Below are 12,501 nucleotides of genomic sequence, written 5' to 3' on the forward strand. Positions count from 1 at the left end.
TGGTGGTAGATCAGTGATGGTCTGGGGAGGCATATCCATGGAGGGATGCACAGACCTCTAAAGGCTTGACAATGGCACCCTGACTGCCATTAGGTATCGGGATGAAATTCTTGGACCCATTGTCAGACCCTACGCTGGTGCAGTGGGTCCTGCGTTCCTCTTGATGTACGACAATGCCTGGCCTCATGTGGCGAGAGTATGCAGACAGTTCCTGCAGGATGAAGGAATTGATACCACTGAATGGCCCCCATGCTCATCTGACCTAAATCCAATAGAACACCTCTGAGATATCATGTTTCGGTCCATCCAACGCCGCCAGGTTGCACCTCAGACTGTCCAGGAGCTCAGTGATGCCTTGGTCCAGATCAGGGAGGAAATACCCCAGGACACCATCCATTGTATCATTAGGAATTAGGAGCATGCCCCCAGTCCATATCAGTATAGATACCCAGCTTGATATTTTTCCCCATTGAGATCTGATGTGTTTTCAGAGTGGTCCTTTAATTATTTTGAGCAGTAGATTTTTGTAATATTATATATATATATAAAGAAATATACACATACATATATATCTGAGCTCCTGGACAGTCTGAGGTGCAACCTGGTGGTGATGGGTGGACTGAAGCGCACACGCACACACACACTATAAAAAGTCTACACACCCCTGATAAAATGTCAGGTTTCTGTGGTGTAAAAAAATTAGACAAAGAAAGAATTTCAGAACTTTTTCCACCTTTAATGTGGCCTATAAACTGTACACCTCAATTGAAAGACAAACTGAAATCTTTTATGGAGGGGGGGGGGGGGGGGGGGAGTAAACAGATAAACAGAAAAAACTAAAATAAATAATGTGATTGCATAAGTGTGAACACCCTCTTATAACTGGGGATGTAGCGGGGTTCAGAATTAAGCAATCACATTCAAAACCATGTTAAAAACAGAAGTCAGTACACGCCTATCATTTTTTAAAGTGCCTTTGACTAACCCCAAATAAAGTTCAGCTGTTGTAGGTCTTTCCTGACATTTTCTTAGTCGCATCCTACAGCAAAAGCCATGGTCCGCAGAGAGCTTCAAAAGCGTCAGAGGGATCTCATTGTTAAAAGGTCAGGAGAAGGGTACAAAAGAATTTCCAAGGCATTAGATATACAGCAACATTAAAGGAGCTGCAGGAACATCTGGCAAGTACTGGCTGTGACAACAATCTCCTGTATTCTTCATATTTCTGGGCTATGGGGTAGAGTGGCAAGACGGAAGCCTTTTCTTAGGAAGAAAAACATCCAAGCCTGGCTAAATTTTGCAAAAAGAAAACTAAAGTCTCCCAAAAGCATATGGAAAAATCTGTTATGGTCTGATGAAACCAAGGTTGAACTTTTTGGCCATAATTCCAAAAGATATGTTTGGTGCAAAAACAACACTGCACATCACCAAAAGAACACCATACCCACAGTGAAGCATGGTGGTGGCAGAATCATGCTTTGGGGCTGTTTTTCTTCAGCTGGAACTGGAGCATTAGTCAAGGTGTGTGTGTGTGCATATATACACACACACGTACATCGGTTTACAAATTTAATTCGTTCTGCGGGACTTTTCATATTGCAAAAAATTTGTAAACCTAAAAAACACAGTTTCCCATAGGAGTGCATTGAACACCAATTAATCCGTTCCAGAGGTCAGAAAAAAAAGTGTAAAAGACTTTTTTTTTTTTTTTTTATCTGTTCAAAACTCTTTAGAAAAGTCCATTTTAAAGGCATAAAGGGACACTATTCTAAAAAATTTTTGTAAATGCATTGAAAACCAATTAATCCGTTCATATTGCAAAAAAAAAAAATTCATACACCGAGCCATTATTTTCATTTGTAAACCAAAAATTACATTAACCGAGGTGTTTGTAAACCGAGGTACGCCTGTGATATTGTATAAATTAATACACAAACACTAGCCAGGAAGAGAGGGGGCGAAATGAGCAAAGTAATAGGGTAAAAATGTTACTAAGGTAAATATATAGATTGCAGTATTTGACTCAACCTCACCAGCCTCCTTTCTAAACAAGTTTTTGGGATAAAATACCCCCCACAGCCAGAGTGATTGCAATCAGTCGGTTGATGCAAGCCTAAATGCAGAAAGGCGTAACCATTGTGTAGAACTGCAAAACGAGAAAACAGAGTCTGGCTATGATCTCATGAAGTATCCTTTGATATAACAACATTACAGAACAATCTTAAAATGGAACTAAAGATTCCACTGTAACTGAGCAGGCAGGTTTTTACAGCAGAAGAGACACGCAATATCTCTTCTGCAATAAACTACACTTCTACACCTACCTGCCAGATCGCAGAGAACCCTGAAATGTAAGCCTATGGCAGCCAGCCTGATCCTGTGCAAAGGGATGAATAGCTCCTGGGAGTTCACAAGACTAACATCCTATGTCAGCAAATGAAGAGGGTTCTTCCCCCCTCTCCCACCCGGGCCCTGCCACTGCACACATAGAACATGGAAATTTAATTATTTTAGTAAATATAAACTGCTAAATACCTTTTCTGATCAGCAGTTAGAGCAGTCTTGTGACTTCTGTCCGTGTCCATCAGAGCATTGGTTAAAGCTTGTAGGAGGAGTTTTCATTCTCCACTGATTGTCCTATGAGGCTGCACGACCCCTGAATCTCTGTCTGGACAGTGCTGATTGGCCCTGTGCTGATCACATGCACCCTCCCAAGAAAACAAAATACACACCAAACAGAGCCTTGGGGGCAAGCTGCACATGATCAATCAGCAGATGGATTGGGGACTGTGGAAGGGGAGGATCAGAGAAGACAGGATCAAACAGCCTTTTTACACAATGCGGACGATTAACCCCTTAGGTTCCTAAGTGAGTATAACAAGCATGCTTTACTGCAAATACAGACTGATTTTAATATTGTGGGTTTAGTAACACTTTAACGTGTCCTTGGATTACATGGCAGAGCCTCACCAGGTCCCCTCTCTGGTACGTGTGTCCCTTCAAGGGGGCGGCGCCCTCCCTGAAAATTGCCGCCCTAGGCAAACGCCTTGTATGCCTTGCAGTAAATACGCTGCTGGGGAGTGGTGCTACAGCTGAGACAACTGGATCAGTTACAGGACTCAGCTAAGTGTTGTGGGATAGGGGGAACAGTTAGTGGGGACGTTTATTTACCTTAAATTAGAACTATAAAACTTTTTTTTTTCATTTTGGATAGGGAAAGGGAAGGTTAAAACCTTGGTCACATTTTTTTTTTTGTCATCTGTGTCCCATCGTAGAGATTTTCCTTCACTTCCTGTCCCATAGATAAAACAGGAAGTGGGAGGAAATCCTGGCAAATTAAGGGAAATTCTTGGGTACCCCCAGGTCACCAGAACTAGTGTCCCCATTGGATGATTTCCCCTTTATTACTTTTCTTTCACTTTTAATTATAATGGTAAAACAGGACAAATGCAGAGGGTGAATCTCCCAAACGGGGACCTAGACAGCTATAGAAACTGACAGGCTTTCTAATCCATCTCCATTCTATCCAAAACTAAAAAAAAAGAGTTTTGCCTTTAGTTATGCTTAAACCTCTTCGGGATGACAGTAATAAATGCGGCCTCTCAGTGGGTGGGCCTTAACGGCGAGAAGCCGCATATATGCATACCAGAAGGCAAACAGAGCTGTGCCGAGAGAGCGCACTTACCGGCGTCTAACAGAAAGCTCCTGATCTCTACTTGGATCATGTGCCTGTTGTGACAGCCAATCACAGCTTTCACATGATCAGAAACCCTGCCCTGCCTCCTGGCATCAGAAACTTCTGAAAAGGTTGGGAGGCACTTACTTAACACCCCGGTCACATCAGGTGCGACTTGGCATGCGATTTGCAAGTCGTATGCCAAGTCGCACCCTACTGTCCACAATTAGAGCGGTCAAATCGGTGCGGTTCCGACTTGGTCGGAGTCACACCGCTTTCTAAAGTAGTACATGCACTACTTTTGGTGTGATTTGCATAGACATCTGTGTCAGATGTCTTGCAAATTGCACCTCAAATCGGCATCTCACCCGACTTTGAAATCGTGTGACTTACAGTGAAGTTGCACTATTTCAAAGGCAGGCTTGATATGACCGGGGGGTTAAGGCGTTCATGCAAGGAATGCATTGCGATATAAAACAGTTTGACTTTGGAACCACTTTAAGGGTCTGTTCACGCCAGCAGCGTTAGAAGTCAGCTGCTGGTGATGTGCGAGTGCAGTGAAGAAACAATTACATTCAACGAAGACAACACAATCACAAAAACAAATGGAAACAAGACACAACAATGAAATGACCAATAACAGCAATACCAAATAAAACAAAATGAATACTATGCTCTAATAAACCATAACATCCAATTAAAATACTACATAGAATAAATAACACAGACTGAAAAATAACAGAATAACAGACTACCAAAAAGCAAAATCGCACACCACTTTCTCTAGCATTACCCAAAATTCAAAGTTGACTTAATAACAACATAATATAAAAACTACATAAAAATCTAGATCATAGACCAGAATAAATCCTCACATTCAGCACTTAGAGAAAAATTATAGAATTTGATGGCCACAGGTAAAAATGATTTCCTGTGTCGCTCTGTGGTGAATCACGGTTGTAACACAGCAATCTTGACAAAGCACTACTCAGTCCTAGCAACTGCAGTGCAGTATGATGCAGTGCACTGCGTGTGGTACACTTTTCAGCACATATTGCAGATTGCCCTGTCTTGCATTGCGGTTACGCAGGACAATGCTGGGGTGAGTGAGCCCTAAAGCAAATCTAAAGCTTAATAAAAGTAAATAAAAGAAGATCTGTGTCCCATGGGGGGGGGGGGGTGTTGATGTAGGCACAATAGGAACTTATAGGTAATCTCTCTATTAAAAGAAAATTAAATGGAAGTGCCCCTTTTTTACTTCTTTCTACTGCAGTTCCAGTGATAACACAAAATGTTGGATCCTCTCTCCTTTCACTCCCTGTGACAGTGATCACCAGGACAATCTACCTAACTGGGACAATCAGCAAGCAAAACCTGACACAGGTTCTAACCCAGGGGTGGGCAAACTTTTTGACTTGAGGGCCGCAATGGGTTCATATATTGGACCCGGGGGCCGGACCAAGAGTAGATGAATGATGTGTATGTGTCATCCATAGTAAGTATAGTAATATTCCCCCATAGTAAGCATAGTAATTAATCCCCCATATAGTAATTAATCCCCCATATAGTAATTCATCCCCCATATAGTAATTCATTCCCCATAGTGTAATTCATCTCCCATAGTGTAATTCATCCCCCATAGTGTAATTCATCCCCCATAGTGTAATTCATCCCCCATAGTAATTCATCCCCCATAGTAATTCACCCCCCATAGTAATTCACCCCCCATAGTAATTTACCCCCCATAGTAATTCACCCCCCATAGTAATTCACCCCCCATAGTAATTCACCCCCCATAGTAATTCACCCCCCATATAGTAATTCATCCCCCATATAGTAATTCACCCCCCATATAGTAATTCACCCCCCATATAGTAATTCATCCCCCATAGTAATTCATCCCCCATATAGTAATTCATCCCCCATAGTGTAATTCATCCCCCATAGTGTAATTCATCCCCCATAGTGTAATTCATTCCCCATAGTGTAATTCATTCCCCATAGGAATTCACCCCCCATAGGAATTCACCCCCCATAGGAATTCACCCCCCATATAGTAATTCATCCCCCATAGTAATTCATCCCCCATAGTAATTCATCCCCCATAGTAATTCACCCCCCATATAGTAATTCATCCCCCATAGTAATTCATCCCCCATAGTAATTCACCCCCCATATAGTAATTCATCCCCCATAGAGTAATTCATCCCCCATAGTAATTCATCCCCCATATAGTAATTCATCCCCCATATAGTAATTCATCCCCCATAGTAATTCATCCCCCATATAGTAATTCATCCCCCATATAGTAATTCATCCCCCATATAGTAATTCATCCCCCATAGTAATTCATCCTCCCTATAGTAATTCACCCCCCATAGTAATTCATCCCCCATATAGTAATTAATTCCCCATATTAATTCATCCCCCATATTAAGTCCCCCCTGTGTCAATTCCCTTGCCTTTGCTCCGCGCGTTCCTCTCGCCGTGTTCCCGCGCCGTTCCGGTGTAGCATGAAAATCTGTCTCCTATGAGGATCTGTCCCCCTCGACGTATCTGCGCATGAGCCAGTTTCAGGCATTAGCAGCCGATCGGCGATCTCCGGCACATGCGCAGATACGTCGAGGGGGACAGATCCTCATAGGAGACAGATTTTCATGGTACACCGGTCTTCAGGGTGGACTGTGAGAGGAGCCTAGCTCCCCTCGTGTTCGTCACGCTGCCCCGCCTACACACATCCTGACAGCCATCCTGACAGTATCACGCTCCGCGGGCCGGATTAAAATGTCCGCCGGGCCGTAGTTTGCCCATTGCTGTTCTAACCCCTCACCACTTCATCTGGAACTGGAAAAAAAACACAGACCTGGAAAAAATGCTTTGGGTTTAGATTTATGTAATGCAGTTCCAACAGAGTATATTTCTATCAACAATAAACTACTTGCCTATGCCTTATTTGAGGAATCAAGCACTGAATCCTCCTGTTTAACATCCAGATGATTCTAAACAAGAAGACAAGACAGAGATTCTACTGTAATGTGAAGAAAGAAGACAGCTGTTTCTCCCCACACGTGGTGCCCAATCTGTTCCACAGCATTACACAAAGGCTGAATGGGCCGGAACACCATGCACATGGACAGATGGTAAAGTGACCCTTCGTACAGGGAGAGGCTGCTATCATTTTTTTCTTCGTGGGCTATTTGTCTTGGTTTGGATATTAATGAATGGGATGTGTGCTGCATCTCCAATGATTCATTATCTGTGCCCTTCCAGCATTTCCAGAAAAGAACTCAGCAGGGGTTAGCACAAGCATCTCTACCATCTGGACAAGTTCAACAGCCAGATGACGCTCATTATGAATATTTAATGCAAAAAAAATTAAAAACAAATGCATTAAACAAAAGAAAAAAAACAAAAAGTGGATTTCCGTTTTATAGAGGGCCACAGGTTTTTTTCCCTTGCTTTATATACAGTACTTGCAAAAGCTTACATTTTGGATGTAAAGAAACTCTTTCAGAAATAAATAGCAGGAGTATAAAAACTCTAATTCAGTGTTTCAGCTGGGTCATTTCACCTGTCCTCTGTATGACAGTCATACCCGCGACATCTCATAAAGGCTATTGTACAGATGCTGCATACATTACTCAGGATGATTCGTTTTCACACAGTAGTTTTAAAGGGCAACTCCACTTTCACGGGGGAAAAAAAATAGCAAATAAAAAAAATAATAATATAGCCTATACAATTGCAAAGTCATATTGTAGTTAAATGTTATTAAAAATGACCTTTCCTTTTCAATCTCCAGTGCAGTCATTTTCTGTAAAATGTATGGCTACCTGGAGGTGTTCTGCACACAGATGGTGTACAAAGTGCCCCCCAAGAAACATCACTCCCTGCTTGAGTGATTGATTCACTGATCTTCCCAGAAGTCTGCACTAAGATACAAATCAAATTTCAGGCATCCCCTGCAACACAAATGTCATTTTCGGTGAGATACTTCCAAAGGGAAAGTTTGTGTAAAGGGATGCCGACCTTGCAGCTTTTCTCATCAGTGCCCTGCAGGTGCAACAGCTGATTGATAATTAGAAAGGCACTCCCATACATATTCACTCTGCACATGGACACAGACAAACAGCTCTTTCTTCAGAATACCAAAAGGTAGGACTCTGCAACAAAGTGTGTTAAAATTGTTGCAATGTACATAGATCACTTGGGGGGGGGGGGTGTATTTTTTTCTCAACAAAAGTGGAGGTACTCTTTAATGCAGAGGGGGGGTTTTTTTGCACATTTTACAGCACTGTGTATTTTGAAGTAATAAAATGTTGGTGCAATTATTGGCATAATCATCTTTCATCATTAGAATGTTATTAGGGGTTACATACACACACTTAGGCTCACCATACACGTTATAAAACCTGACCGTACAATTTTTGTACAGTTTAGGATTTACCAAAACGATGTCGTACAAGGACCTTTCTAATCTGTCCAATCAATTTGTATTCAGTCAGACAGGCCCTTGTAGTACATAGTTGTTGGTAGATCTAAAAAGGAGATTGTACAATTACATTGCAATTTGTATGGTGAGCTTCAGGCAAGGCATACATTTAAGCGGACCATAGATAGATAGAAATGTGGCCAGTTCACCAGGGACTGACCAAATTTTGATTAATCTATGGTAATTCTTGTTCAAGAGGAAGTTGATCTAATAACTGACTCCTCTTGAACGGGACTGTTGGTAAATTTTCGCTTGTTCAGTGCATGCGGGGCTGATCAGTGTATTCAGACAGAGGAGGGGTCCCACTATCAGAATATAATAACTCAGAAGGGAGGATTTCTTCATCCACCTCAAGTATGTAGATGGGGCAATCCATTCAGTCTTTCTAACCACTTGCCCTCCAGAGCATTTACTCCCCTTCCTGACCAGGCCATTTTTTGTGTTACGGCACTGCGTTATTTTAACTGACAATTGCGCAGTCATGCAACGTTGCACCCAAATTAAATTTATGTCCTTTTTCCCCACAAATAGAGCTTTCATTCGGTGGTATTTGATCGCCTGTGTGTTTTTTTTATTGTGCTATAAACAAAAAAAGACCAACAATTTTGAGGGTAAAAAAAAACAACAAAAAAAAAACCAGTATTTTTTACTTTTTGCTATTAAACATGTCCAGTAAATTAAAAAAAAAATCAAAAAATTTTGTCATGAAATTTAGGCCAAAATGTATTCTGTTACGTGTCTTTTTTTTTTGTTGTTTTACTAGTAATGGCGGCGATCAGCGACTTATAGCGGGACTGCGGCGGGCATTCTGACACTGGGGGGGAATGGACTTGGTGTCACTGACATCCCCAGTTACACCAATACAGTGATCAGTGCTAATAAAAAGCACCGACACTGAGCAGGAAGGGGTTAACATCTGGGGCGATCAAAGGGTTAACTGTGTGCTGCTTCACTATGTTGGCTGTGTGTGTACTTCACTGTAAGCACACAGCTTTGTATGGATGTGCTATGTAAGAGCCATACAAAGCAGTGTGCAAGAGCTGACACGGGGAGATCTGTGTTGTTTATACACAGGTCTCCCTCCTGTCGGAGATACTCGGCGATCACTGGGTGCCGGCGAGTAATCACCGGCTGGGACCCGGTGATTGACAGCCGAGGCCGCAAATGGCGGTGCGGGTAAGGCATGCACGCCCCCCTACCCAGAACTGCAAAATCACACATACATATACACAAACGATTTTGCGCACCTGTGCAGCCTTGTAGCAGTATTTCTGCTATAGGGCGACGAGGAACCGGTTAATCAGATCAGTCATCAATGGCCAGCTTTAAAGATTTAAGAAATCAAGCACATTCCCCCCCATCCATGCTAAAATGTGCTAACGGGGGAAGCTCACCTGTCTATTATATTCTGATAGAATGTTTTCAGAATACCCGAACAGTCAATGCATCTGATTGGAGACGTTGTCCCCTCTGTCAATTTTCCAATTAAATTTGGTTGAGCCAGGTGGTGCCGAAAGTCATTGAATCAGTGAAATTTGAGCCGTATATGACAGCCTTTAGGCACATTTTATCTCTGTTTTAGTGTAATTAAAAAAAAAAAAATCCTACTTAATTTTTTTTTTTATTTGCCAAATGGCAATATTACATTGCAGGACCGTGCCACAACTGTGAGCCAAGCATTTGATTTTCAGTTATAGAGCAGCCTCATTCAGTTCAATGGGAGGGAGGGACAGCAAGGGAGAGAGGGAATTCAAAATGCACGTTAATGTGCATTACAATGTAAATTATCTTGCAAACTGGCATATGTTGATGTGTTCTCATTTATTTAAAAAACAATGCATTTGCCAAAAATGGACAAGTGCGAACGGACCCTAATCAGCGTAGAAAAGACATAGCTCATGCCCCAAATATTTAGTAATAAAAAATCCTAAATTTCTAAAATGAGCATATCAGTATGGTGTTTGATATATAAAAACTTGAGCAAAAGCCTGCAAAAGCCTGCAACACTACTGGTATTTGGACTCCTCCTTCTATTACCACTGTGAGAAATGACATCTGCATGGATGTCACTTATCACATGGGCTTAAAATTCTGGCCTAAAAGAACAAATGTGATTTCACATATTAGGGACATATTTATCATAATAGTGCATACAGAAAATGCTGCATCCTGTAGCAACCAAATCATATGTGCCCTTCAGTCAATTTCTGAGTGGCTGCTCTTGACTATTTCCATACCTCTAACAAAGACCTAAGATAAAGGGGGTCCTTTAACCTGAAAAAAAAGTCTCTACTGCTATCCTTAACTGTGGTGAATATATTCTCTTTCTATCTAAAATACTTTCAGTGATGGCAGCCATCATCCTTCCATTCCTATGTAGAATCCACAAAAACAGAACATCAGCATTTTAGTGACACTGGTCCATGGTGGATTCTCTATAGCAGTAGTCACTATATGGTAGACCGCGGTCCGGAACGAGGGACAGTCCTGTCCAGACCGCAGCCATGCCACTGCCACGGCTGGGTGTCCTCTTCCAGGCCTCTCACTCAGCCGCAGATGTCATCCTCACAGTGGGCGGGGTGTGAGTAGCTGCAGATCGGGACTGAGTGGCGGAAGCTGGTGATTACCCAGCTTGTTAATATGTAAAGACTTCCGCTCTCTGCAGCTCGAGACAGAAAGTGGGATTCTTTTCATATCAGCAAGCCAGGCAATCGCCCACTTGTTAACATAATAACTTGGGCAGCTCCCGCCCCTCAGTCTCGATTTGCAGCTTTTCCCACCCCCACCCACTATGAGGATGACATCGGTGGAGGGCTGGAGGCCCAGGAGAGAACACCCCAGAAAGATTAGTGCCTCTGCTCTACCTAAGGTACCATAGGACTATGCAGGGGAAGGCTTGCATTAAAAAAGGGGCACTGTGTTATGTTAGGGGCACTGTGTTGTGTTAAGGGGCACTACAGTGTGAAAGGTACGCTAAAGATGATAATGTACTGGGGGAATGTGATGTGTTATATTGCTAACGAGATTCGGACCTCTGCTGGAAGGAAATTTTGCTGACCAGACCTCCGTAAATTTTAATTCAAAACCCCTGCTCTATAGGAATGCAGTTTATGAAGTATTTACACAACAGAGATTAAGCCAGAAGTTCAGCCCACAGCAAAGCCTTGGCTGACAGTGCAGGACTTCGATGGGGAAAAGGGAAGGGGGGGGGGGGTGTGTGCAGGGGAAGAGGACCCCCATTCAAGGGTTATGGAAAACAAAGTCCCAGTGAGGTATCAAACCCTGCCTCTTTGTCACAATAAGTAAAAAAGAAAAGTTTGTAATGGCAGGGCATGAACATTATTCCACGGACTAGACAGGGCTGCTCACAACCTTGATATAAACACTACTCACCATCTGTGAGTTTATACAGCAGCCATGTATCAATGGTCCCGAAACAACAGTTCCCTTCATCTGCTGCTTGCTGTACCTGCAAGGAAAACAGAAAACAGAAAGTTAGGTCTGCCCTTTTATATAGTTTCACATTAAGATATGTGCTTTCAAAGTAATGACTAGAGAAAACAAAAAGGATTACTTATACATATATAAAGGGCAACAATCACATAACTAAATACTTATACTCAACCCGGAGCCTGACGTTGTCACCAAGTGGTCTCGCCAGCCTTTGAATAAAAAGACTCAGCTTGGTACAGCTCTTATTGAACATGTGCACCTCTGACCTCTTCCATTCCTACAGCTGACATCCAGGGGAGTATACACCCAGTTATAGGAATGAATGCACATGCAGTATGAGTTGGACATGACTGGCTCTTCATTTTGGGAAGGCTTTAAGTATGTGACATGCATTGAATGGGTGGAGGAAGATAAAGTCAACTTCACTAAAAAGAGGACAGATTTAAAAAGAAAAATATACTAAAATATATTAAACTGCCTAGTTTTGGTTTTTTTTTTTTTTAATCAGAATTCTGGGATCCCCATGTGCCTGGAGATCTCTCTGACATCCATTCACTATGCTTCTGTGAGATAAGGACCTAAAATATAGAATTGCATCAAAGAGAATAACAGAAGCTTACCATGGACAACATTTTACGTCAGGTACAGTTGATAGAACACTGCAGGCATAACAGGTGCAGAAGCTTTATTAGTATTCCAACCAGTACAGAAAAATGAATCACAGTGTAAGCCACTGTATGCACTTCAACGATGGCGTGATCAGACACAGGTTACACACTGGGGCCGATTTGCAAAAGACAAATAGACTGAACTTTGCAAGTGCAATTGCTCCAGAGCTTAGTAAATAAGGGAAGCACTGATGACTTCCATCATCCAATCATGT

At 42.2% G+C, this 12,501-nt stretch overlaps 1 protein-coding gene across 1 annotated transcript in view; it reads right to left on the reverse strand.

Annotated features, from left to right (window-relative positions):
* The window catches only part of GK5 (glycerol kinase 5), an 80,924-nt gene that overhangs the window by 31,808 nt on the left and 36,615 nt on the right, over positions 1-12,501 (reverse strand). The window contains exon 6 of the mRNA XM_089683521.1: positions 11,559-11,634. Coding sequence (XP_089539647.1) covers positions 11,559-11,634 — 76 coding nt within the window. The remainder of the gene's footprint in view (positions 1-11,558; positions 11,635-12,501) is intronic.

Source organism: Staurois parvus, unplaced genomic scaffold (genome assembly GCF_062004578.1).
Source record: "Staurois parvus isolate SC_StPar_1 unplaced genomic scaffold, SC_StPar_1.0 ptg000312l, whole genome shotgun sequence".
Classification (NCBI taxonomy): Eukaryota; Metazoa; Chordata; class Amphibia; order Anura; family Ranidae; genus Staurois; species Staurois parvus.